General features: G+C 35.5%; 1 protein-coding gene across 2 annotated transcripts in view; it reads right to left on the reverse strand.

Moving 5' to 3' along the window:
- Positions 1 to 26,434, reverse strand: part of NTN4 (netrin 4) — a 124,735-nt gene that overhangs the window by 35,576 nt on the left and 62,725 nt on the right. For both annotated transcript variants that reach the window (XM_060656713.3, XM_060656714.3), the window contains exons 4-5: positions 6,759 to 6,885; positions 4,552 to 4,740 (exon numbers count right to left, since the gene is read on the reverse strand). In XM_060656713.3, coding sequence (XP_060512696.3) covers positions 4,552 to 4,740; positions 6,759 to 6,885 — 316 coding nt within the window. The remainder of the gene's footprint in view (positions 1 to 4,551; positions 4,741 to 6,758; positions 6,886 to 26,434) is intronic.

A 26,434-nucleotide genomic window follows, 5' to 3' on the forward strand; every position in this document is an offset into this window, starting at 1 on the left:
AGGACTAAATTGGTATCAGTTATTTTCATAACTTCCTTACTTGGTGCATTAAATACTATGAAGGTATTTGTTTAGGAGTGATTAGCAATTTCACTTAGCAGTAGTATTTTCTATCTTTCAGTCTTTCAGAATCTCATGACAACGTAAAGAGTTGAGTAAGTCAGGCAAATATGTTCTAAATACCTCATAATATTTCAGGTTTTTTTTTTTAATGTATTAATGTGGTCTTGATGTTTTCACTGAAATGGCTTTGGTGCTTTATTTAGGTCTTCTAATACTTAGATAATGCCTATAAATATCAACTTGGTAGGGCCCATGAAAAATTATGCTAAATGATATTTATTGGTTGATTTTCAACCACTTGTGGGTAGTGCAGTCAGCTTCATTTCACTGTCAAAGATGAGGACACCAGGCAACCACCCATATTTTCTACTATTCTCATTCCCTTTTGTGTTGTTGCCTTCCCCCCTCTTTCTTGCCTTTATGGCCATTCTGAATTTTTTTCAGTTCTCAAAGTATGTTATGTTCTTTGTCCTTCTGTTCCATTTTGGCTCTGGTTGTTTTCTCCACTAGGAATAAACTTAACCGTGCTTGTTGATTCCTATTAAACTTCAGGCCTCAGGTTTTATATCAAAACTCAAAACATTCAACTTGTTTTTTTAATTAATTTTTTAAAGTTTATTTGTTATGTAGAGAGAGAGAAAGTACAAGCAGAGAAGGAACAGAAAGAGAGGGAGAGAATCCCAAGCAGGCTGCACACTGTCAGCACAGAGCCCGATGCAGGCTTGAACTCACGAACTATGAGATCATGACCTGAGCCAAAACCAAGAGTCAGATGCTTAACCAACTGAGCCACTCAGGCACCCCAAAACATTCAACTCTTGTTAAATGCTCCTCCTATGAGCTCCCTCCACACTCTCTAACACAATACTGAGCATACTTACGTGATCTAACATACATGTGCACACATACATACCACTATTTGCTTACATAAACACCTATAAGACAGACATATATACTTTTACACAAATTCTCACATAAATAAACACTGTGAAAAGACTGTGTCTCTCTTATGTGTTGTTAGTTTTAGCTACATTCTCACATTTTGCTTATGTTTTTATAGAACTGGTAGTTTGGGGACAAAAACCTGTAAATTCTTTTTTTTTTGTACAAGTCTCTAAAAGAGTTGTATAAGTAAAGTAGTGATCATTAACAAGGAGCTACTTTTTAACTAATCTCCTTTTTCATGATCTTTTTGTAAAATTCTGAATTTAAAATTCTAGGATTTAAAAAGCTCTCTAGGATTTAAAAAGCTAGAGCTGGCAACCTTTTTATATTTTGTAAGAATATGAGCCATAGCTTGAACATAACACAGTAACAAAAAGAAACAAAACAAAAATTTTAAAAGGTATTTATCTTGGCTCCAGGTCTGCCAATAAACCTTTTATATTTCTTTTAAAAATTTTTTAATGTTTATTTATTTTTGAGAGAGAGAGAGAGAAAGAGAGCGCGTGCGTGCAAGCTGGGGAAGGGTAGAGAGAGAGGGAGACACAGAATCCGAAGCAGGCTCCAGGCTCTGAGCTGTCAGCACTGAGCCTAATGAGAGGCTTGACTCACAGACTGCGAGATCATGTCCTGAGCGCAAGTCCAATGCCTAACCGACTGAGCCACTCAGGTGCCCCAAACCTTTTCTATTTCTATTTTTAATGGTTAAAGAACTTTGTTTAGTTCCCTGATGTGTCCCTAGCTCTTGGCACTCATTAGGCACTCAATATATATACATTGAGTGTTTGAATGAACAAATACATGTTAGGTACATTGTACAACATAGTGTTTCAAGTCAATGCTATTTAATAGTATCTTTGAAAACGTATTTGAAAATGTTCCCCATTGGGGTGCCTGGGTGGCTCAGTTAGTTAAGCATCCAACTCTTGATTTCAGCTCAGGTCATGATGTCATGTTTGTGAGTTCAAGCCCCATGTCGGGCTCTGAGCTGAGTGTGGAGTCTGCTTGGGATTCTCTTCCCCCCTCTCTCTCTGCCTCTCCCTTGCTTTCTCTCTTTCTCTCTCTCTCTCAAAATGAGTAAATAAACTTTTTTAAAAAATCAATAAAAAGAAAAATGTTGCCTGTTGTCCAACAAGAGAGTTACCTTATCTAAGTTACTCAATGATAAATTCCTTTTCTATATTATTTGCTTAGTAGTTAGTACATTCTCATTTTTAGACATTTCTACTAGTGGTCTGAGGATATGCAATACACATATATACATATCTATCTATTATATATTTTAAAATATATATCTTTTCTTTTTAAACTTTTATTTTTAAGTAATTTCTATACCCAACGTGGGGCTTGAACTAACTCATGACCCTGAGATTAAAAGTAGCATGTTCAGGGCACCTGGGTGGCTCAGTGGGTTAAGTGTTCAATTTCAGTTCAGGTCATGATCTCACAGTTCATGGGTTCGAGCCCCACATCGGGCTCTGTGCTGATAGTTCAGAGCCTGGAGCCTGCTTCAGATTCTGTCTCCCTGTCTCTCTGCCCCTCCCCTGCTTGCTCTCTGTCTCTCTCTCTCTCTCTGTCTCTCTCTCTCTCAAAAAAGTGAAGAAACATTAAGAAAAAAAAAAGAGTCGCATGTTCTAGAGACTAAGCCAGCAAGGCACTGCTCTATCTATTTAAATATATCCTGTAGAAAATGGTATTAGGACTGAATATATTGTGAGTCTAAGCAATTTTATAAGCAGACCCTTCATTGAGCACTTGGGGCTGGGTCTTTATTTTATTTCCCAAGGTACTGTGGATTTTAAAGATGTAATTATCTTTGACATAAAGTATTTTAAATCAATAAATAGTAGAAATTCTGTAGCATTATTTCCCACCTTCTATCTTATAGGACAATAATAGCTATTATAATGCTAGTTTCCATTTCTTGAGAGCTTTCTATAAAGGCAATGTGCTAAATAGTTTACATACTTTATTTTATATAATTCTCATTACCACCCTATGGGGAGAAAAAAAATCAAAATCCAAACAGCTTTAATAGCTGGCATAAGATCACATAACCATAAGGATCAGGGAAAGCTTCTATTCCAGATCTGTTCAAAACCTATTCAAATGAAAGGAGCAGGAGTAAAATGGAATTCTCAGAGAAATATTAAGATGCAAATCTAAATTTTGGGCTCAATGTTGAAAGTGAGCTGTGCCACCTTCTGTCTTCTACAATTTAAGAGAGAAAGCTTGTAACAAGCAAGAGCACTCAAATTTCATGTAGATATCTCCTGTCTGATGTTAAAAATATGTATTTTTCAAGAGCAATAGATTTTTTTTCCTTTAAATTAAAAAAAGGCAAGATTTTAAATGATTCTTTCCCATTGTATTGCTCCCTTCCTGTCACTGTTTTTGAGCCAGAACATGGAGTCCTTGGTGGGGAAAGGAAATGCATGATCATCAATCTCCATTAACAGTCTTGAGTGGTTTTTGTCGTCTAATAATTTCTGAGTTGATAGATGTATAGCTACTCATGTAGTTAGATGAGCTATTCATCCACATTGGACATCTCCTTAAGCTCTGACTGTGCCCTTCAGAGTCACGTGTTTCAGATAATGTCTCATTAATTGAGCAGATCTTTTAAATTCTACTCTTTTTTCATATAAACGTCTTCTTGGAATTATGCTAACAAAAAAGCAAAATCCATTTTATGGTGTTTTGGGGAAGGTAGGGGATTATTGTTATGTTCTAAATTAGTCTGTAATACAGGGGTACATTAAGGCAGTGTCAACCAAAGTATATTCATAATGATATGAAAACCTGTGGTTTTTCAGGTTTCACATTTGCTGTAGAGATGAAGCTAGAATGACCCAAGTGCAGATAATAACTCTTTATTTCATCAGTTTGAGTTCACTTATTGTCTAAGTCCTACTCATATATTTAGTCTTAAGATAATTTTACAAGAAAAGAAAACACTTTTCTTGGTAATCTCTGCACCAAATGTGGGGCTTGAACTCATGATCCCAAGATCAAGAGTCACATGCTCTACAAACCAAGCCACCCAGCATCCCCTTAAAAATTTTTTAAAGGGCACCTGAGTGGCTGGGTCAGTTGAGTGTCAGACTTCGACTCAGGTCATGATCTCACAGTTCCTGAGTTCAAGCCCCACATCGGGCTCACTGCTGTAAGCACAGAGCCCTCTTCAGATCTTCTGTCCCTCCCCCACTGATGCTCTTTCAAAAATAAGTAAAACATTTAAAAATTTATTGTAAATATATCTTTCTTTCAGCATCCTTTTTTTATCTTGGGTCATCTAGTTTTCCAAAATGTGATGCTATGGGAAAAAATTTTACTTCATGCAGAGTGATAAAGGAGATTATTTTTATGAAGTTGAAAGTTCATGCCTTTTATCAATGAAGAAATGAACTAGTGTATGTGAGTGTATTGTCTGAGAATTTCATGACCTCTCTCCCATGGATCAGCATATAAAAGATGGAAAGATTCATCTCTTTTGTACAAAGCAAGTTTTTTGTTTTTTTTTTCAGTAACCACTAGTTGACTTACTTTTGCAAGCATCTGGAGCAGAAAAAGGTCTCCGGAGGTCCCGGTAGAAGCCTGGCTTACATCGCTGGCAATGCTGACCTTCTGTGTTGTGCTGACAGTCATTGCAGACACCCCCACTACGATTACCTGATGCCTCCCACACCTTAATGTCAAAGTGACAGGCATCAGCATGCCCATTGCACTTGCAGGCTGAGGGGGGAAAAAGGCATGGGAGGAAACCAAATAATTAAAAATAAAACAACAGGTTCTCTAATATTCAGGCAGTTAAAAATAGGGTAAGCTGATTGCTAATTTTTTAATTCAAATATAATTAACATATAGTGTTATTTTTTAAAATTTATTTTTAGTTTTTTAAATAGTGCATATTTTCACAGTACATGCTCAAAACATACAAAGTATATAAAAGGCAGACAATGAGAACTCTAGTATCCCTATCCCTGTGTATCCTGTCCTCCCTATTTTTAACAGGTTACTACTTTTTTTTTCAGTTTCTTGTGTATCCTTCCAGTGTTTCTTTGTAATTTTTAATTAAAAAATAATTAAGTTTTGGGATATGCCTGAAAGTCAGCAAGGCATAGATCCATCTCCTTAGGCAGAGATGTTACTGTTTCCTTAGCAACTGGGGTTGACATTTATTGTGGAAAAACTATTTGAGTGGCTACCCATTTCCTCCCCCCTTTAACGGTAACACTTCACAATTTCTATTCCTGCTGCTTCCCAAGGACCAGAGTCATCACTGTGGGTCCCCTGACCATGCTTAGAAAACTCCACATTGTCAGGCATTATTTGAAAATGAAAATTCATATTGCAGATACAGGTCTGAATTCATGCTCACTGAGAAGCCTAGAAGGAACCTTATGGGGACAGGGATTAGGAATTTGTCAGGTAGATTGATTTGTCTTTCATGAAGTACTATTCCTTAGCTATTGATGTACTGGTGAGTACAAGATAGTTTCCTATAGAAGCCTGAATTTTTTTTAGAGAAGAGACCCACATTGTTTCTTTTGTAACAATTTCTCTAAGTCATTTATAATATCAATAGCACCACGTGACAAGTCTCTGTGTTCTACAGGTCTTTAGATACGCAGTTGGTGTCTGTGGAAAGGACCAGGAATGGCACTCTAGGAATTTAGGAGAAATTCTTTAGATTCTTTTGATGAGTGATTTAGAATAAGAATGCAGACATTTTCGTGGACGTCAACCCGTGTTTGTGCTATTGTTTTTTCATTGTTTCCTTGATGTGTTGTTATGATATTTTGACCAGATTCATAATCTTTAAAAAGCATAATATAAGATAATTCAGGATTTATGCCTAGAGGAAATCCTTTACTTTTCCTAGAAACTAAAATAAATCAATTATGATTCCAAATTATGTATGGGAAGAGACTTCCCACAATGTTACCCACGGTGCTTGCCTTTTAAATCCTTGTAAAATTGAAGTTTGTGAGTATAAACATTGTTATGGGCATGTGTATGTGTCTGAACATTTTGAACTGCAAAGAAAAAAATCGTTTTTATTCCCATATTTTTTACCCTTTTATCTAATCTTGAAACTCCCAAGTTAGCCTTGGTAATGTAGTCCAATTCTTGACTAACTGGCTTAATTTCAAATTTGATCTGTCATTTCAAGTATCATAAGTGAAAAGAAAGGCATTAGGCATTATTGAAAAAAAAAAAAACACAAACATTTAATTTGGAGTCTGAAGAACTGTGATCAAGTCCTGAAAATCATTTACTAACTTTGGCAAGTTACTTAATCTTACTGAGCCTCAATTTCCTGATCTCTAAAATGGGATTAACACCATCTGCTTTATAGGTTTGTTTTGAGAACCGAACTGGAGATAGCTATTTTCATGGTTATAATTCAATATTTCAGCTGTGAGGGTAATTGTATGCCATAATCCTCCTGTTGCTCTTGTGTCTAGCTATGTTTTTATTATGTCAACTTCTCAAGAAGGGTGCTTAGATTCTGCAAAGCATCGAAGCATTGGGCAACACGTTGTTGGTAAAATAGTCATACTGGCAACTTTGCAAGCAGCAATTGTTTCCAATGGTGGAGGTTTTAGTGGGCAGTGATATGGGCTATATTTGTGTAGGTTACAGTGCCTGTCATCCACCACTTTATATTGTATTTCTAGAGACCAAGGAGTCCAGAGATAAGTTTACTTTACAAAGAAGGCTTTTAGTCTTGTGGGCTTGGTACTCACTTCTGCACTCTTTAGGAGATCCTGTTTTGCCATCAGCTGCCTCCCAGGGGCGGTCATTGTATAATGGTGCACAGTGTTGGCAGTGGGTGCCTGCTGTGTTGTGCTTACACATACACTTCCCATGGACCTACAAACAAAAATAAATAAGAGCTGTGAGACACAAACAATGCTGGGAAGGAATATTCTTCCCATAGTCTTATCTCATTGGTTGGCTTTAGCAATATGATATTCATACACTTCCCTAAAAAAGCCATCAAGATGGGAGATCCTTTCTTTAGTTTGTCTTGTGATTAATTCAAAAGGTTACATAATATATTTTTCTTGGCTGTAAATTATGTGACCCTAATGAGCAATTCTTAGGTACTGGCTAGATATTTACTTAAATTTTTAATGCCTTAACATTTTTAAAATTCTTTACACAAGAGTACTACATCCTCACTATAGAAAATTTGGAAATCTGTAAATATGATTATCTCATATCATAATCATAATCAACATTTGAAGTTTATATTTCTAGTACTTTAAAATATAATTATGTAATTCTTTTCTCATATAACAATATATTGACATCTTTCCATTTCATTAAATATTCTTGTACAACACACATTTTAATGGCTCCCTTGTATGGTGTACAACTTATTTTACCAATCACCTATTTTTGGTTAATTAGGTTTTTAAATATTTTTACATATATTTTAATTCTATAATGAATATCCTTGTAGCTAACTGTTTGTGTACATCTTTGTTTGGAATGTGTTTTCTAGAAGTAAAATTGATCAATCAAAAATGTATATATTTTTGAGGCAGCTGGGTGGCTCAGTCAGTTGAGTGTCTGACTCTTGATTTCACCTCAGGTCATGATTCCAGGATTGTGGGATTGAGCCCTGAGTTGGGCCCCATGCTGAGTGTGGAGCCTGTTTAGGACTCTCTCTCCCTCTGCTCATCTCTCCCGTTTGTGTGCTCTCTCTCTCTAAAATAAAAATAAATAAATAAAATAAAAAACTTTATAAAAAAACAGACATATGTGTGTGTGTGTGTGTGTGTGTGTGTGTATGTATGTATATATAGTTGTTTAAGACTTTGAATATATTTTGTCATAATTACCATAAAATTTTCTTTTCATCCTACAATTCAGAGTAGTCGAGGATTTATTAAAATAGTGTTTCTCACAGGGAGGAATACTTTAGTAGAATTCTTTAGGATCTGAGAGTTTTATGAGGATTTTAATATTGTTTGTATAATCTCACCAATAATTTCTAAAAATTAATATCTTGGATCATTTTGAATACTCCCTAGTAACTGTTGCCATGAATTCCAGTACCAACATGCACTTACTGACATGTGATGTCATGACTGTACAAATGAGAGTTTTGTAAAGTAGCTCAGAATGGGGTTTCCAAATTTGGATCTATAAGGGTTTTTTTTCTTGAGAAACAGTAGAAAAGGTAAATTAGCATGAAAGTAATAAATTATACCAACCAGTCAACAAATATAACTACCAAAATAGGCAATATGTTAGGCAATGTTTGGTACACAAAGCATTACAAAACATAATTTGTGTTTCAGAATAGTGTAATGTAGGTGGATAAAATATTTACATATAAAATTATTAGACAATAAATACCTAAGAAAACAAAATGATGTGAGAATTTAAAAGATGCAGAAGTCATCAGAGATTAGCAGTTGTGGGGGCTTTAGAAGGGGGTTGAATTTTAAGCTGGTCCTTAAACATGGGCAGTATTTCTGACAGGCAGAAGGGAAGAGACTTTCCAGGAAGAGGAAACAAAATGAATCAAGTTGTGGTGCTAGGAGGCTACGGAGAATCTCTGAACAAAGTTTATTTCAGTACAGCTAAAATATTTTGATGGCAATGATAAAGGAACTACTAAAAATGACATGAAATGACATGTACTTGGGGTGGGCAGAATCAAAATGAGTCCCTAGAGCTCAACAAATCTGGAAATAGCTACACCAATACATTGATGAACTATGCCTGACCTAATTTAACCCTAGAGTAAGTTGTGTTTTCTTACCCAGGAGCCCCTTTGTCTTTTAATTCTCTTAGTGCCTCTTCACTGGTAGAGGCATTCTGGATTATGCATTATCCAAGTGTGTGATATGATTACTACAGACATTATGCTCACAAAAAGTTCAAGGAATTATATAGGCATGGAGGACTGAAGACTCCTTGTGAATGATCCGTATGAAACCTAAGTGTTATAGTCTGGAAAATTTAATAAATAATGATTTTGATGGCCATGTTGCTAAATTTCATTTCTTTGTATTATAATGTAAGTTTTTTTAGTTAGTGAAAATTAATTATAGCTGCTCTTTTAGTTCTTAGGGATTAATTAAAGAATATAACTTTTTTTTTTTAACGTTTATTTATTTTTGAGACAGAGAGAGACAGAGCATGAACGGGGGAGGGGCAGAGAGAGAGGGAGACACAGAATCGGAAGCAGGCTCCAGGCTCTGAGCCATCAGCCCAGAGCCCAACGCGGGGCTCGAACTCACGGACCGTGAGATCGTGACCTGAGCTGAAGTCGGAGGCTTAACCGACTGAGCCACCCAGGCGCCCCAAGAATGTAACTTTTTTTAAGAGGGTGGGATTAGCTCCTTAGAGTATGATGATGCAAAAATTTTTGTTGATTTTCCTTATAGAAACGGAACTAGTGTTATAGATTCAATTTACTGATTTGGGTACTGGAAAGCCCAAGTATGAGCTGAGTTACAGTCACCTATTTTCTTGGGCTTCTCTTTGTGACTATCTCTGCTAGGAGCTGTTTACATGTGAAGTTCCATGGAGTTCACATCTCCATGTTGGTAAGTAAGATACATCTCCATTCACACATTCAGGTAAATTCTAAAGACAAATTTGCACTTCAATTTGGAATCTGTAGGAATTCAATTTTTACTGCTCTATAAGAGTGTGGTCTTTTTATCCTAGCTCTTGGAAATCTGGTTTTTCATATATTCTGATAGAAATCCTCCAGTCTTACTGTTTTTATTAAATCTTTTAAATTCAACCTTCCTTAGTACGATGAAAAACAGAAACTCTTTATTATATAACTTTGGTGTGGTAAGATTCGCTAAAGGCTCTTAGTAAACCTGGACAGTTCTTTGTTTACTTGTGCTAGATGTTGATTTCAAGCAAAATGGAGTCTTTGGAAAAACTGAGAAAGAAAAATCTCTCAAAGTTGAAGATTTTGGTAAAGTGAAGATATACTTATATAGCTGGCAGAAGTCGGTAGCATAATGAAAATAACGAGAAGAGTAGTTTTATAATTAATTCCCTAAGTTCTATAACCTATTTTAAAAAAATACTACACACAAAACATCTAGGATACAAATATGTAATGGCATTAGAGTCAGAATTCCTAGAATAAACCATCCCTAATTCACCACTGCTGTTATATAGAGTACTATCTGAGGGGGGCATTTTAGAAAATGTTAAGTCTAACTAACATAAATATGGTAAAGACCAACATCAACAAATGCTATTTGTGTAAAACTTCTTAGTCCTTGAGGCTGTGTCTTAAAGAACACATAGGATTTTCCTTAGAGACAAGGACAAGAAGATAAGAATCCCAAAGGAATATTCTAGAAAAAAAGTCAGTAAATAAAGAGGGCATGTGTTGGGGGATTGGTTCTATATAGATCATGAAGCACATTAAATATTAGCTTAGGGTGCTGGAATTTACCCTGTAGGTACTGAAGATCTATGAAAATTTTTGTGTAAGGAAATGATTAAAAGGTATATTAAATACACTTCTTTTCTTCTTTTAAAAAAAAACTTTGTACCTCATTCTTATCTTGTCTGTTGTGTTCTTTCTTCCCCTTCCTCTTTTACTATTTCTTATAGTATATATATATATGTGTGTGTGTGTGTGTGTGTATGGTCATTTTACACATATATATACAGTAAAACCTTGGTTTGAGAGCATAATTCGTTCCAGAAACATGCTTGTAATCCAAAGCACTTGTATATCAAAGCAACTTTCAAGAACCATTGGCTCAGTTGTGATCATGTGATGTTCGGCATCATGTACTACTCATACTGCAAGACATTGGTCGTTTATCAAGTTAAAATTTCTTAGAAATGTTTGCTCCTCTTGCAGAACACTCACAAAACAAGTTACTCACAATCCAAGGTTTTACTGTATATTTTTTTACCCCAGCTTATGCTTTCCAACAGTCAGTGGCACTCACAACTCACATATCTTTTCTGATAATGTTCAAAATTTTTCAAGGTTGTTAATTCTTATTGCTTTTTAGCATCCTTTCTACTTTTAAACAACCACTTACTAAGTACTATATAAAGATAGATGCTACAAAGTATTGTTCATTCTCTTTGGAGGAACCAAACTATCGTTATAGGTCAATTTATCAGGTTTGATCTTGGAATGCCCCAGACTTATAAGTAATTTCACCCAGCTGATAGGTTAGCCCTGGCCCACAAATTCCAGGCCTCAGGAGGCCACAGACATATAGGGAAACCTCATCAAACATTCACATGTATTACAAGATAATGGGGGCAGGTCAATTCCCTCTGGAGTAAGGATTTCAGAGCATTCCCTTGCTCCCACATGCTGAGAATTGGGATGAACCTCCCAGGGTCTGAAAAATGCCAGCTTAGCAAATTTTTCTGCACACAGAAAAATTCAAGGAGCTGTCATTTTGAGAATTACCAAAAATAGCTGTAAATCATTACCTAGACCATCTGAAACAAGAAGTCCTTCCTCAGCAATACAACTGTTACTGTTCAAGCTTGAAAGATCACCCACTATTTGATGCTTGTGAAAAATGTGCAAGTAAAACTAGGTCTTTATTGAAAGAAAAGAAAAAAAATAAAAAGGAATCTTTAGTAACAAGTTAAACATGGCTCTTGTTTGGTCACAAACATGAATTAGATAAAGGGCAGGAAAATGGGATTATGTACTTAAGGTTTAGTTGAAGAAGAGTGATGTCTGGCTGTCTAATTGGAAAAGGAGAAATTGACTTTAATAACAAATTTATAACTCCTAATTATATAAGAAATATTCCTTGGCATTTTGGATATTCTATGCATTTCATAACTTCCTCCCTTATACTAAGTACTTTATTCTATTAATGTCAAAATTTTTCCTACTGGGACGCCTGAGTGGTTCAGTCAGTTAAGCATCCAACTCTTTATTTCAGCTCAGGTTATGATCCCAAGGATCGAGCCCCACTGTTAGTACAGAGCCTGCTTGGGGTTCTTTCTCTCCTTCTCTCTCTGCCCCTTCCTCATGTTCTCTCTCTCTTAAAGAAAATAAACATTAAAAAATTTCCTACTTGTATCTAATATTACTTATTTGTTACTAATATTAATCTATTTGCAAGTAATTTTTAGCATACTTATAGGGAAGGACTTATGCAAACTTTGAACAAGTAATTTGAGCAATTATTGGAACAGAATGCTCATTAGTAGCTATGCACTTCAGTGACAAATATATATTAGAGCCAAAAAGATAAGGAGAGAAAATACAGTTTCTACATATTTGAGGCTCAAAATATAGGAATCTGGGTGGGGGCAAAATGAGGAAATTATTATCTTTCAAATCCATCCCTATAAGACAGATAGTCTTGCTTAGAAAAGCTGCTTCTTCATTGTTGCTTTTGAGGCAGAAAGCCTTCTAGTAGTCTGCAGCGATGGAATTGAGGAAGTTGGACACAGCAAGAGGTTGTGAGAATTGGATGACTGGTAGTGTCAGGCAAATGGGTTGGACAATCACTTATCAAGATGTCGTAAAACATTTAAACATTAGATGGGAGATTGCCTTAGACAACTTTTAGGGTCCTACCAGACTTAGGGTTCTATGATTTTTTTTTTTTAACGTTTATTTATTTTTGAGACAGAGAGAGGCAGAGGATGAACGGGGGAGGGTCAGAGAGAGAGGGAGACACAGAATCGGAAGCAGGCTCCAGGCTCTGAGCCATCAGCCCAGAGCCCAATGCGGGGCTCGAACTCATCACAGACCGCGAGATCGTGACCTGAGCTGAAGTCGGACGCTTAACCGACTGAGCCACCCAGGCGCCCCATGGGTTCTATGATTTTAAGGCCTGCTTCTCTGTGTTCAGAATACTGAACTACTAAAGAAGACTCATGTGGCTGGGTCTTATTATCTCACCAATGCAGAACATTTCCAGATCATCTGAAAACCAAACAAGGGAGAGCAAAGAAAGTATGTATGTCTTCATTCCTGCAGCACTTCTTGTGACACAAAGGAAAAGGTAAATAAATGTTAATAATCTCTGAAGACAGACTTTCATTTGTTGATACTGACTATACCTAAGCTAACATAAATTCTGTTCTTTTTTATTTTTCTCCTCCTGTTCTCCTCCCCTGCCTCATTTCCCCCATTGCTTGTGACTAAAGATATCATAGACTAAATATCATCCTAGCTCCTGCCTTTTAAATAAAGATACATTTCATCATCTAGTGATGCTTACTACAGACATTCACCATAATGGAAATTACCAAAGCAAAAAATCAATCTGGTTAATTCTTTAGAGACTCATATTAATTGAATTCTTTTAGGAATGCCTGATAAAATTTGCTTCCCAACTGCTTTCCAAGAAAGAAAGGAACAGCTGTTGTTCGTGTCCTGCTAAAAATTACAATGAAAGTTAGTGGGGGGGAGGGGAGGAGACTTTACAGCTTAGTATTCAGAAATTCTTGAATTTCATAAATTAAGTAATTTCCTTGTGCTATTGTGCCATTATTGTTTACATATACATGATTTTATTTTCATTTTTACCATTCAATTTTGAATTTTGATGGAAAAATGAGTCTTCTATTATACTGTCATTGGAACTTTAAAAAATGTTTGTGAAAAGAGAATGCAAACAGTGCCTACTCTATGAACCAAAGGAAAATGCCCACTTAAAGGCAGCTGCAGCAATTCATGGAACTCCATTTAGCTATGACAAATGATTTAGAAGTGGAATAATGCTATGCAGCAATTTAAGACAAAATGTGAAGGCAAAAACTGATTAATTTATAAAGAGATAGTATGTCCCTTTTAAAGAAAAGGATTAACTTTGAAAAGAATGAACTTCTTATGCATGAAAAGAGATAAATTCTAATAATGGGCTAGCCTGTTAGAACCTGCTCCTCTAATACAGGACAAAAACATGGGCAACAATGCTACAGCACAAACCTTTGAATAGAGAGTATTGTCAGGAAACATGTCTTTTCATTAACAAATAAAATATTCCTTTTCCCCATTAAAGGTTTGCATGTTTTAATTTAACAGAAGATGTGGGAGTTCTATGGTGAATATGAAGCATAATAATTGAATTTGGTGGAAAAGGGGGCTTGAAACATTCTGTCAGAATGGGGCAAAAGAGGTTGAAGGCTGGTTCCAAACTCTTGCCCAATAATACATATAGCAAGAATGCAACGAATTGAAAAAGTTTTACAAGGGCACCTTTTGGGATGAGCACTGGGTGTTGTATGGAAACCAATTTCACAATAAATTTCATATACTGAAAAAAAAATGCAAAAAAAAAAGAAAAAGTTTTACAATCTATTCATTGGTCTGAAGTTGGACACTAGAGAAAACAGCTCTTGTGAGAAAGTATGGGCAATAAAATAAAGATAGGTATAGAGCAGAAAAAAATATGTTTAAAGAATGAAAATTGGCCAGTACTTTGAGACTTCTCTCTTTTCAGTTAGTCAGTTGCCTGCAATTCTTAGCTTTTAAATGGGGTTGTAGGTCCAGGAGCCCATAACAATGTACTTATGCTCAGAAGGGGCAAATCCTTAAGTATTAGTAACAAACATATCAGCTGGGATTATAACCATTGGTTCTCAATCCCAGAACTGGACTCAGAGTTGCCTAGATAGAGAACGAACTGGCTTCCTGATGGAGGGAAAGGGAATGTCTTAAGGGAAGGAGCTAAAGACAAACTATGCCTATATTCACTATCTTGCCAAGAATCTTGTTCTGGCTGATAGAACTGGAAAAAAGCATGAATGGAGCCAATGTAATTTCGCAAGAAAATTGCATTTAGTGCACTGCATGGTAATCATGTGTTTATCTGCCTCTCTCCACTAGATTGTAAGCCCTTGCAGGAAAAGAACCAGTGGGTTAAATTTCTTTGAATCTCTAGTAACTGACATAGAATATGTTTTCAATAAATATGTGTTAATTTTTTCCATTCAGGAAATATATTTTAAGGGCACATTGAGAACCTCAGTTATTGAATTTACTTCCATTTCATAAACTTGCCAAGAAAAGCAGGGTACCAATTATGCATTTAAAGTGGGAATGGGAAGGGGCACCTGGGTTGCTCAGTCAGTTAAGCCTCTGGCTTCAGCTCAGGTCATAATCTGTGCTGACAGCTCAGAGCCTGAAGCCTGCTTCAGATCCTGTGTCTCCCTCTCTCTCTGCCCCTCCCCCCACTCTTTCTCTCTCTCTCTCTCTCTCTCTCTCTCTCTCTCTCCCCCCCCCCCCCCAAAAAAAAAAAACATTAATAAAAAAACATTTAAAGTGGGAACGGGATACTTTCAGTTGTTTGTCACAAAACAGTATTTTGTGTAGAGTAGGATTGAAACACATTCAGGTTTGTCTAGAGTGCTTCCTATAAGGTATATAGTAGTTCACAACTGGGCAAGGCATGTTCGTAAATATGTTTTTATCTATAGTAGTCATCAATAGTTGCTCTGGGAGATCTGTAAGCTTAAGGAACACGGGTCAGTCATGGAGGGAAATGAGAGTAATAATAACAATAATGATGAGGAGGATAAATAATAACAAGATAATAACAACAATAGTAGTGGTAGAAGCTAATATTGAGTAGCACTATGTACTGGGCACTGCTCTGGTTCATTATATAAGCATTAACTCAATGGATGTACACAAGAACCCTATAAGGTGAGTACAATTATCATTGCCATTTCACAAAGGAAACTGAAGTTTGAAGAGTTTAGATGACTTGCCTAAGGTTACAAAAGCCAGGAAGTGGTGGAGCTGTTGTATTAGAATTCTGGCAGTCCGTTATGAGTCTTCATCTTAATCCCTAACCTATGCTAGGATAAAACCCTGGGGAATAGGATTTTGAGGGATCTGCTTTGGCCAAGTCCCTTGAGGGTGTTACCTAAATAAAATAGCTGTGTTCCAGGGCGCGCCTGGGTGTCTCAGTCGGCGTCCGACTTCAGCTCGGGTCGTGAACTTGCGGTTTGTGAGTTTGAGCCCCGCAACAGGCTCTGTGCTGACAGCTCAGAGCCTGGAGCCTGCTTCAGAGTCTGTGTCTTCCATTCTCTCTGCCCCTCCCCTGCTCATGCTCTGTCTTTCTGTCTCTCAAAAATAAATAAATATTAAAAAAAATTAAAAACATAAAATAAAATAGCTGTGTTCCAAATCAGTTTGTCCTTGAAGAGCTCTTCAGGACAGAAGCTATTTTGGACTCAAAGTGAGCCATTTCATGGGTGTTCTGGCCTTGAGTGGATTATTAGTCCTATTCCTCTGGGAGAAGCCTCGCAGTTTTGGAGATAGGGGAATACAGGAAGATTGGCCCCCCATTTCCCTCACCTGGCTTGAAAAAGTTTAGGGTACGTTGAGATGGAGAATACTTTTAAAATCTCCTTGGTTCAATGTAAAACCTATCTGAGCACTGAAAATTCTGATGCCTCCTAGGGGCATCTCTGGGCCACTGCAAGTTTTACTTATCAAACTCCAGTGAATAAATTTACAAATGGAGATGATAACAGGAATGTAAATGAAGTCTAATTAAACATTTGCTCTTTGTGGATAGCACCTCTTTTATGTTATTTACTCTATTAGATGTGATGTGGTAGGGATAGTAATAACACATAGTGTGATGGTTTTTATAGTCAGTATTAATTTAGGTTATGGAGAATGGTTAAGGAGAACACTGCATAACCTGATTCAGATACATTTTGAGATTCAGGTTGCTGGGTTATTTCCATTTTTTCATGTACAAAATTCCATAAGCCCCCAAACTGTGATTTGTATATCTAAGTGGCAGTTTATTTGTGCCATTGTGCATGTTCTTTACCATAAAAAATCAGGAGTATTCAGAAACATACATATAAGACACATAAAATTTCCAAATGCTACCAACTTTGTGTACTCCAAATTGTGGGCATTTATTCCAAGATTACTCAAAGATGTGGTTCAGCAGATCTTTTTTTAATAGTATTACAGCTAGAACTAAGAACTAAAAATCAAGTTTTGTGGGTTATCTTTCAACGTACCAAGACAAAAGAAAGCAAAAAAACCCAAAAAACAAAAAAAACAAAAACAAACAAACAAACAAACAAAAAACCAACCTCCCCAAACCTACCTATCTGCATAAAAGAATGCAGAAACTGCTTCAGGTCAGAGAAAAGCATAATCTGGGTCTTTCAAATAAATTGCAAAACACTTTTGTATTTAAAAATATTGCTAATAAAGTAACCTCATTTTAAAAGCCAAGTGAAAGAAGGTCTTAAAATATTCCCATTGTTTTAAAATGTACTATTGTTGCAATAGTGTTTTGTTTTGTTGTAAGTGAGCACTTTAGTTTAAATTTGGGGTCCTTGAGTAATTTTAGGTAGGATTCTCTCTCACCTTTCTGAGTAATGCTTTTCTAGAACAAAGAGAAAAATCTCTTCTTTTTGCAAGTCCAGTGGTAGGGACTACTTTTCTTTATTTCCAGGGGCTTAAGAGCTCTTCAGGACAGAGGCTGGTTTTGACTCAAAGTGAGCCATTTCATGGGTGTCCTGGCCTTGAGTGGATTATTAGTCCTATTCCTCTGGGAGAAGCCTCCCATCTTTAAAGGTATCATCTTTTGAGAAAGATGCTTTGCATCTATTTGTAAGTATATTCAATATTCTTTGTCTTTGTATGTATGGTTCTTTGAATTTTCCTTTGAACAAGTTGTAACGTCTTCATTAATTAATGAGTTAAATAAAATTGTTGACCTATGTTTATTTTATATCTGTATGAGAGTCATGGCTTCACTTTTGAAAAACTTACCCTTTAACACTGCCATTTCTTATCCCACATGTGTTCATCTATCCTAAAGTTCTTCTATCAAGACTGCTTAAGCATGTACTTCTAAAAGTGGAATTTCAACTTGCTTTGTATAGCTAAATGGGTTTTGAATGTCTTATATTTTCAAAAGATTAATTCTACTAGCTTCCTCTTTTCAGTATCATCAGGTACTTTATCTTTCCTCTGGGGACTGTAATAAATATTTCTGCCTTAAAATTACAAATAGCATTGAACTAAATATTGTGATGCCCAGGAGGCTTATGAAGATTACATTTAGATAAGATCATTCTATTGTGTACATATGCAATTTTTTCCCCACCATTACTTCATTGCATAGAACTGTTTATTTATTCTCTGTTTCCAATGGATTTTAAGAATTACTTCTGACTACTGGGCTTTGAAAAATGATGTCTAATAGACATGTTTATTTGGATAAATCCTATAAGTGAACAGAGCTAGATTATATGCATAATTTGGTTTGAGATTTGCATGTGTACAATGACAATAAAGTCAGACACTGATTTTAAGACATTTATTTCAGTGTATCTAAGGCTTTCTTGCCTTATAATATCAAATTAGCTTCTCTATAACAGCCACAATTTGTTCAGCTGTAAGATATAGAACAAGAGAAGATTGGCAAATATTATTAGATTCTTGCTATACTTCTTGTCCTTAGGCAAAGTTTGAGTTTTCTATAAAACTGTATGAGAAACTTTATCAGTGTATAGCTAAGTAATTTGAAATTTCTTTCAAGCCAAATTGCTATCTGGTCACTGTATTAAGTTTCTAGGATGGTTGTTACATAGCCATTTGAGCCACTTCATCTCTGTTCTTCATTTGATCTTAGTTAAGTCTTGTGTTTGTAACTTCACTTTGCACTTGTCTTTATACACTGAAACTTTCCCAAGGCGACAATGCAAATCAGTGATAAGATAGGGAACAGATGGGAATGCAAGGTGGTGCAGCCACTCTGGAAAACAGTATGGAGGTTCCTCAAAAAACTAAAAATGGAACTACCCTATGACCCAGCAATTGCACTACTAGGCATTTATCCACGGGGTACAGGTGTGCTGTTTCGAAGGGACACATGCACCCCCATGTTTATAGCAGCACTATCAACAGTAGCCAAAGTATGGAAAGAGCCCAAATGTCCATTGATGGATGAATGGATAAAGAAGGTGTGGTATATCTATACAATGGAGTATTACTCAGAATCAAAAAGAATGAAATCTTGCCATTTGCAACTACATGGATGGAACTGGAGGGTATTATGCTAAGTGAAATTAGTCAGAGAAAAAAAAATCATATGACTTCATTCATATGAGAACTTTAAGAGACAAAACAGATGAACATATGGGAAGGGAAACAAAAATAATATAAAAACAGGGCGGGGGACAAAACAGAAGAGACTCATAAATATGGAGAACAAACCAAGTGTTACGGGGGGAGGGGGGGGTTGTGGGGGGGGATGGGCTAAATGGGTAAGGGACACTAAGGAATCTACTCCTGAAATCATTGTAACACTATATGCTAACTAATTTGGATGTAAATTTAAAAAAAATAATAAAATTAAAAAAAAATACAGGGGACAGAACTCCCAAGACAGTCCTAAAATATTAGAGGCTCCATCTTAGAACAGTGATGTAATCATGAGGATTCTTTTCCTTCCCACCAACACCTAAAATAACTTCTCATGATAAACTCTTTGAGGGGAAAAGGGATATCACTTCCAATTTCTTAGTACCTATTTAATTTTAATAATTTTAGAAAAAAATGGTGGAATTAACAATAATAACTTCTAATATGCTGTTAAAACTATTAACACATAACTATGAGACAAGAACCTGGGAAATTAAGTGAAGGTAAAAACTAGTAGAACTCATTTTGTAAGTAACTTATCTGTCAAGCAGTGTTTGACATGAGAATGAAGGAAGGATTTGTGAGGATTTATTCAATGTCTTTTTGGATTTAGATGGTTTTTATAATTAGTTGGGGGCCAGGTAAATTCTATTAGAAATGCTGTGGGGGATTAATAAGTACTTTTCATCCCATTGACATTCACTTGCTCAATGTGTTCACATAGCTTCTGGTTATATAAAGGAAAATTCCTTGTCACAGACTATTTTGCATTTTCTTACAAAGTTTTTTTTTCTTTTTTTTTTTAATTTAATTCACTCTAGTTCACATTTCCCACTGTTTTCCTTCTTTCTTGACAGCTCTGTTTGATTGTCACTCAGTATTCTATACAGTACAGAGGGTGTTACAAAAGTTGACTTGTTTAAGATAAATGAGCCCCTGATTGTAGTACAAGAAGCCAGTTGCTAGAGCATGTTTTCTTCCATAGTCTTTTGTTGTTGAATTAATTAATTCATTCAGATGCTTCTTTTCATATTGGAAAAGTGCTTGTTTCTAGGTGAATCTTATAAAATGTAGTTTCATTATTGAGTATTCTCATATAAAAAAATATGCTTGTTTGGCAACTCTGTCAGAATGCAGAGTCATTAAAGAAACCTGTGATCATCTGTATATGGCCAGAAACGATAGCCACAGCATTTAGAAGAATTAGTTTTCTTTAATACCCACCCATTCAAAGCTATTGCTTTTAAAAACAGTCAGCTTAATGACCAGGACTTTAAAAGAAATTCTGCAAAATTCCTATGTAACCAGCCATGGATTTTTTCGTTTGTGTTTAGCTATTAATTTTTCTTATTATAATTATATTCATGTGACATAAAATTTATCATTTTAACCATTTTTAAAGTATACAATTCAGTGGTCTTTAGTATATCAAAATGTTGTGCAGTAATTACCATTGTCTAATTCCAGAGCATTTTCATCACACACCAAATAAACCTCATGCCCATTAAACAGTCACTCCCCATTTCTCCCTGACTCCTGGCAACCATTACTGTCCTTATGGACATGCCTATTGTGGACATTTCATACAAAAGGCATAATGCAATATGTGGTCTTTCGTGGTCTTGCTTCTTTCACTTAGCATCTTTTCAAGGTTCATTCATGCTGTAGCATCAGTACTTCATTCCTTTTTATGGTTGAATAATACTCCTTTTTAAAAAAATACATAGCTTTCTTTGTGTGTGTGTATTTATTTGTTTGTTTGCTTATTATGTTTAATGTTTTTATTTAAATTCTAGTTAGTTAACATATAGTGTAATATTAGTTTCAGGAGTAGAATTTAGTAATTTATCACTTAATCACCCATTTAGCCCATCCCCCTACCCACCTCCCCTCCAGCAACTCAGTTTGTTCTCTATAGTTTAGAGTTTCTTTTATGGTTTGCCTCTCTTTTTCCTTTTTCCTATGTTCATCTGTTTTGTTTCTTAAATTCCACATATGAGTGAAATCGTAGTATTTGTCTTTCTCTGAATGACTTATTTAACTTGGCATAATATACTCTAGCTCGAGCCACATCATTGCAAATGGTAAGATTTCATTCTTTTTGGGGGCTAAGTAATATTCCATTATATATCCATTCTTTATCCATTTATCAGTCTGAACATTTGGGCTCCTTCCATAATTTCACTATTTTTGATAAGGTAATATTCCATTGTACAGATAAACCACATTTTGTTTATCTATTCATCAGTTGAAGGATATTGGGGTTGTTTCCACTTTTTGGCTATTATAAATAATGCTGCTATGAATATTCATGTCCACAGTTTTATGTAGATATATGTTTTCAATTCACTTGGGTATACACCGAGGAGCAGAATTGCTGGGTCATATGGTAACTCTATGTTAAACATTTTGAGGAACTGCCAGACTATCTTTCACAGCAGCAGCAGCAGCATTTTACATTCTCATCAGCCATGTATTAGTGTTCCAATTTCTCTATATCCTAGTCAACATTTATTACTATCTTTTTTATTATAGTCATCCTAGTGAGTGTGAAGTGGTATCTCATTGTGGTTTTGATTTGCATTTCCCTAGTGACTAAGGATGTTGAGCATCTTTTCATGTGCTAATTGTCCATTTGCATATCTTCCTAAGAGAAATGTGTATTCAAACCTTGCCAATTTTTAAGTTAGGTTATTTGTCTTTTTATTTTTGAGTCATAAGAACTATTCATATATTCTAGATATTAGACTCTTATCAGATATATATGATTTGCAAATATTTTCTCCCATTGTGTGGATTGTCTCTTCATTTTTTTTTCTTTTAGACATTAAAAATTTATTTGAAATCTTTCTGCTTGAAATATGGTTGTTTCTCATACAGTCATCTTTCCTTTTTTTTTTTTTTTTTAAGTTTTTATTTTAATTCCGTTATAGTTAACATATGGTATCATTTTAGTTTCAGATATATAATATAGTGATTCAACAATTGCATACATCACTTGGTGCTCTTCACAACGAGTGCACCCCTTAATTTCCATCACTTATTTCACCCGTTCCCCACTCTGGTAACCATCAGTTTGTTCTCTATGGTTAAGAATCTGTTTCTTGGTTTGTCTCTCTCTTTTCTTGTTGCTCATTTGTTTTGTTTCTTAAATTCCACATATGAGTGAAATCATATGGTATTTGTCTTTCTCTGATTGACTTATTTCACTTAGCATAATACATTCTAGCTCCATCCACATCGTTGCAAACGGCAAGATTTCATTCTTTTTTATGGCTGAATATTTCATTGTATATATATGCCACATCTTCTTTATCCATTCTTCTATCAGTGGACACTTGGACTGCTTCCAGATCTTGGCTATTGTAAATAATACTGCTATAAACAGAGGGGTGCATGTATCTCTCTGAATTAGTGTTTTTATATTTTGGGGGGTAAATACCCAGTAGTGCCATTGCTAGATAGTAGGGTAGTTCTATTTTTAACTTTTTGAGGAACCTCTATACTGTTTTCCAGAGTGGCTGCACCAGTTTGCATTCCCACTAGCAGGGCCAGAGGGTTCCTTTTTCGCCACATCCTCACCAACACCTGTTGATTTTAACCATTGTGATAGGTATGCAGTGATATCTCAGTGTGATTTTGATTTGCATTTCCCTGATGATGAGTGATGTTGAGCATCTTTTCGTGTGTTTATTTGCCATCTGTTTGTTTTCTTTGGAGAAATGTCTGTTAATATCTTTTGCCCATTTTCAAATTGGGGTATTTGTGTTTGGGGAGTTGAGTTGTATAAGTTCTTTATATATTTTGGATACTCATCCTTTATTGGATATGTCATTTGCAAATATCTTCTCCCATTCTGTAGATTGCCTTTTAGAGTTCTTGTTTCCTTCACTGTACATAAGCTTTTTATTTTGATGTAGTCCTAATAGTTTGTTTTTGCATTTGTTTCCCTTGTCCCATGGGACCTATTTAGAAAAAAAGTTGCTACATTTGATGCCAGAGAAGTTACTGCCTGTGCTCTCTTCTAGGATTTTTATGGTTTCAGGTCTCACATTTAGGTCTTTAATCCATTTTGAATTTATTTTTGTGTATGATGTGAGAAAGTGTTCCAGTTTCATTCTTTTCCATGTTACTGTCCAGTTTTCCTAACACCATTTTTTGAAGAGACTCTCTTTCCCATTGTATATTCATTCTTATTTTGTCAAAGATTAATTGACCATATAATTATGGGTTTATTTCTAGTTTTTTTATTCTGTTCTATTGATCTAGGTATCTATTTTTGTGCCAGTACCATACTGTTTTGATTATTATAGCTTTGTAGGATAACTTGAAGTCTGGAATTGTGATGCCTCTGGTTTTGCTTTTCTTTTTCAAGATTGCTCTGGCTATTCAGGGTCTTTTGTGGTTCCATACAAATTTTAGGATGATTTGTTGTAGTTCTGTGAAAATTAATTCTGCATTAAATGTGTAGATTGCTTTGGGTAGCATAGACATTTTAACGTGTATTTGTTCTTCCAGTCCATGAGCATGGAAGTCTTTCCATTTCTTTGTGTTGTCTTCAATTTCTTTTATCAGTGTTTTATCATTTTCAGGGTACAGTCTTTTCACCTCTTTGGTTAGGTTTATTCCTAAATATGTTATTATCTTCAGTATAATTGCAAATGGAATTGTTTTCCAAGTTTCTCTTTTGGCAGCTTTATTATTGGTGTGTAGAAAAGCAACAGATTTCTGTACATTGATTTTGAATACTATGACTTCACTGAATTCATTTATTGGTTCTAGCAGTTTTTTGGTGGAGTCTTTTGGGTTTTCTATATAAAGTATCATGTCATCTGCAAATAGTGGAAGTTTGACGTCTTCTTTCCAATTTGTTGTCTGATTGCTGTGGCTATGATTTCAGGTACTATATTGAGTAAAAGTGGTGAGAGTGGTGGACATCCTTGTCATGTTCCTGACCTTACAGGAAAAGCTCTCAGTTTTTCCCTATGAAGGACGATGTTAGCTGTGGGTTTTCATATATGGCCTTTATTATGTTGAGATATGTCCCTTTAAACCTACTTTATTGAGGGGTTTTATCATGAATAGATATTGTACTTTGTCAAATGCTTTTTCTGCATCTACTGAAATGATCATATGTTTCTTATCCTTTCTCTTACTGATGTGATGTATCACGTTGATTGATTTGTGAATATTGAACCACCCTTGAAACCCAGGAATAAATCCCACTTGATCATGGTGAATGACTTTTTAAAATGTATTGTTGGATTCAGTTTGCTAGTATTTTGTTGAAGATTTTTGCATCTATATTCATCAGGGATGTTGGCCTGTAGCTCGCTCTCGCTCTCTCTCTCTCTCTCTCTCTCTCTCTGTGGTATCTTTATGGTAATGCTTGCCTCATAAATGAATTTGAAAGTTTTTCTTCTTTTTCTATTTTCTGGACTAGTTTGAGAAGAATAGGTATTAATTCTTCTTTAAATGTTTGGTAGAATTTGCCCATGAAGACATCTGGTCTTGGATTTTCATATGTTGGGACTTTTTTTTTTTTTTATCACTGATTCAATTTCTTTGCTGGTAATCAGTCTCTTCAAATTTTCTATTTCTTTTTGTTTCAGTTTTGGTAGGTTACATGTTTCTAGGAATTTATCCATTTCTTCTAGATTGTCCAATTTGTTGGCATATAGTTTTTCATATTTTCTTATAATTGTTTGTACTTCTGTGGTGTTGATTGTTATTTCTCCTCTCTCACTTGTAATTTTATTTATTTGGGTCCTTTCCCTTTTTCTCTTTAAAAAAAATTTTTTTTAATGTTTATTTTTGAGAGAGAGAGAGAGCACGAGCAGAGGAGGGGCAGAAAGAGAGGAAGACACAGAAATCTGAAGCAGGCTCCAGGCTCTGAGCTGTAAGCACAGAGCCCAACATGGGACTTGAACTCACGAACCATGACATCATGACCTGAGCCAAAGTCGGACACTTAACTGACTGAGCCACCCAGGTGCCCCACTCTCTCTTTTTCTTGATAGGTCTTATCAATTTATTGACTTTTTCCAAAGAACCAGCTCCTGGTTTCATTGATCTATTCTATTGTCCATTGTTTTCCTGGTTTCTGTATCATTTATTTCTGCTCTAATGGTAATTATTTCATTCCTTTTGCTCGTTTCAGGTTTTGTTTGTTCTTCTTTTTCTAGCTCCTTTAGGTGTAAGGTCAGATTGTTTATTTGATATTTTCTTATTTCTTGAGGTAGGCCTGTATTGCTATAAACTTCCCTCTTAGAACCACTTGACGCATCCCAAGTTTTGAGCCATTGAGTTTTCATTTTTGTTTGGTTCCATGTATTTTTTATTTCTTTTATTTCCTGGTTGACCCTTCCATTGTTTAGTGGCATGTTATGTAACCTCCATGTATTTGTGGACTTCCTAGATATTTTCTTATGGTTGACTTCTAATTTTATAGTGCTGTGGTCAGAAAAAGTGCATGTTATGACTTCGATTTTCTTGAATTTGTTGAGGTTTGTTTTGTGGCAAAATATATGATCCATTCTGGAGAATTCTCCATGTGCACTTCAAAAGAATGTGTATTCTGCTGCTGTAGAATGCTGTAGAATATTCTGAATATCTCTTAATCTGTCTGGTCCAATATGTCATACAAAGCCATTGTTTCCTTATTGATTTTCCATTTAGATGATCTGTCCATTGATATAAGTGGGTGTTAAAGTCCCCTTCTATTGGGGCACCTGGATGGCTCAGTTGGTTAAGTGTCTGACTTTGGCTCAGGTCATGATCTCATGGTTCACGAGCTCGAGCCCCACATCAGGCTCTGCACTGACAGCATGGAGCCTGGAGCTCACTTTGAGTTCCATGCCTCCCTCTTTCTCTGCCCCTCCCCCACTCACACTCTGTCTCTGTATCTCAAAAATAAACATTAAAAATTAAAAAATTAAAAAAATAAAAATAAATAAATAAATAAATAAATAAGTAAAGTCCCCTACTATTGTATTATTACTGGTTAGGTCCTTTACGTTTGTTATTAACTCTTTTAGGCATTTGATGCCTCCATGTTGGGTGGAGGCCAACTGTTATATCTTCTTGTATTGTCTTGTCTTGTATTGTCTTCTATATCTTCTTGTATTGTCCCTTTTATATTATATAGTGTCCTTCTTTGTTAATAGTCTTTGTTTTAAAGTCTATTTTGTCTGATATAAGTATTGTTACTCCACCGTTCTTTTGACATCCGTTTCCAAGATAAATGTTTTTATATCCCCTCATTTTCAATCTGCAGGTATCTTTAGGTCTAAA

This window comes from Panthera onca, chromosome B4 (genome assembly GCF_046562875.1).
Source record: "Panthera onca isolate mPanOnc1 chromosome B4, mPanOnc1 haplotype 2, whole genome shotgun sequence".
NCBI lineage: Eukaryota > Metazoa > Chordata > Mammalia > Carnivora > Felidae > Panthera > Panthera onca.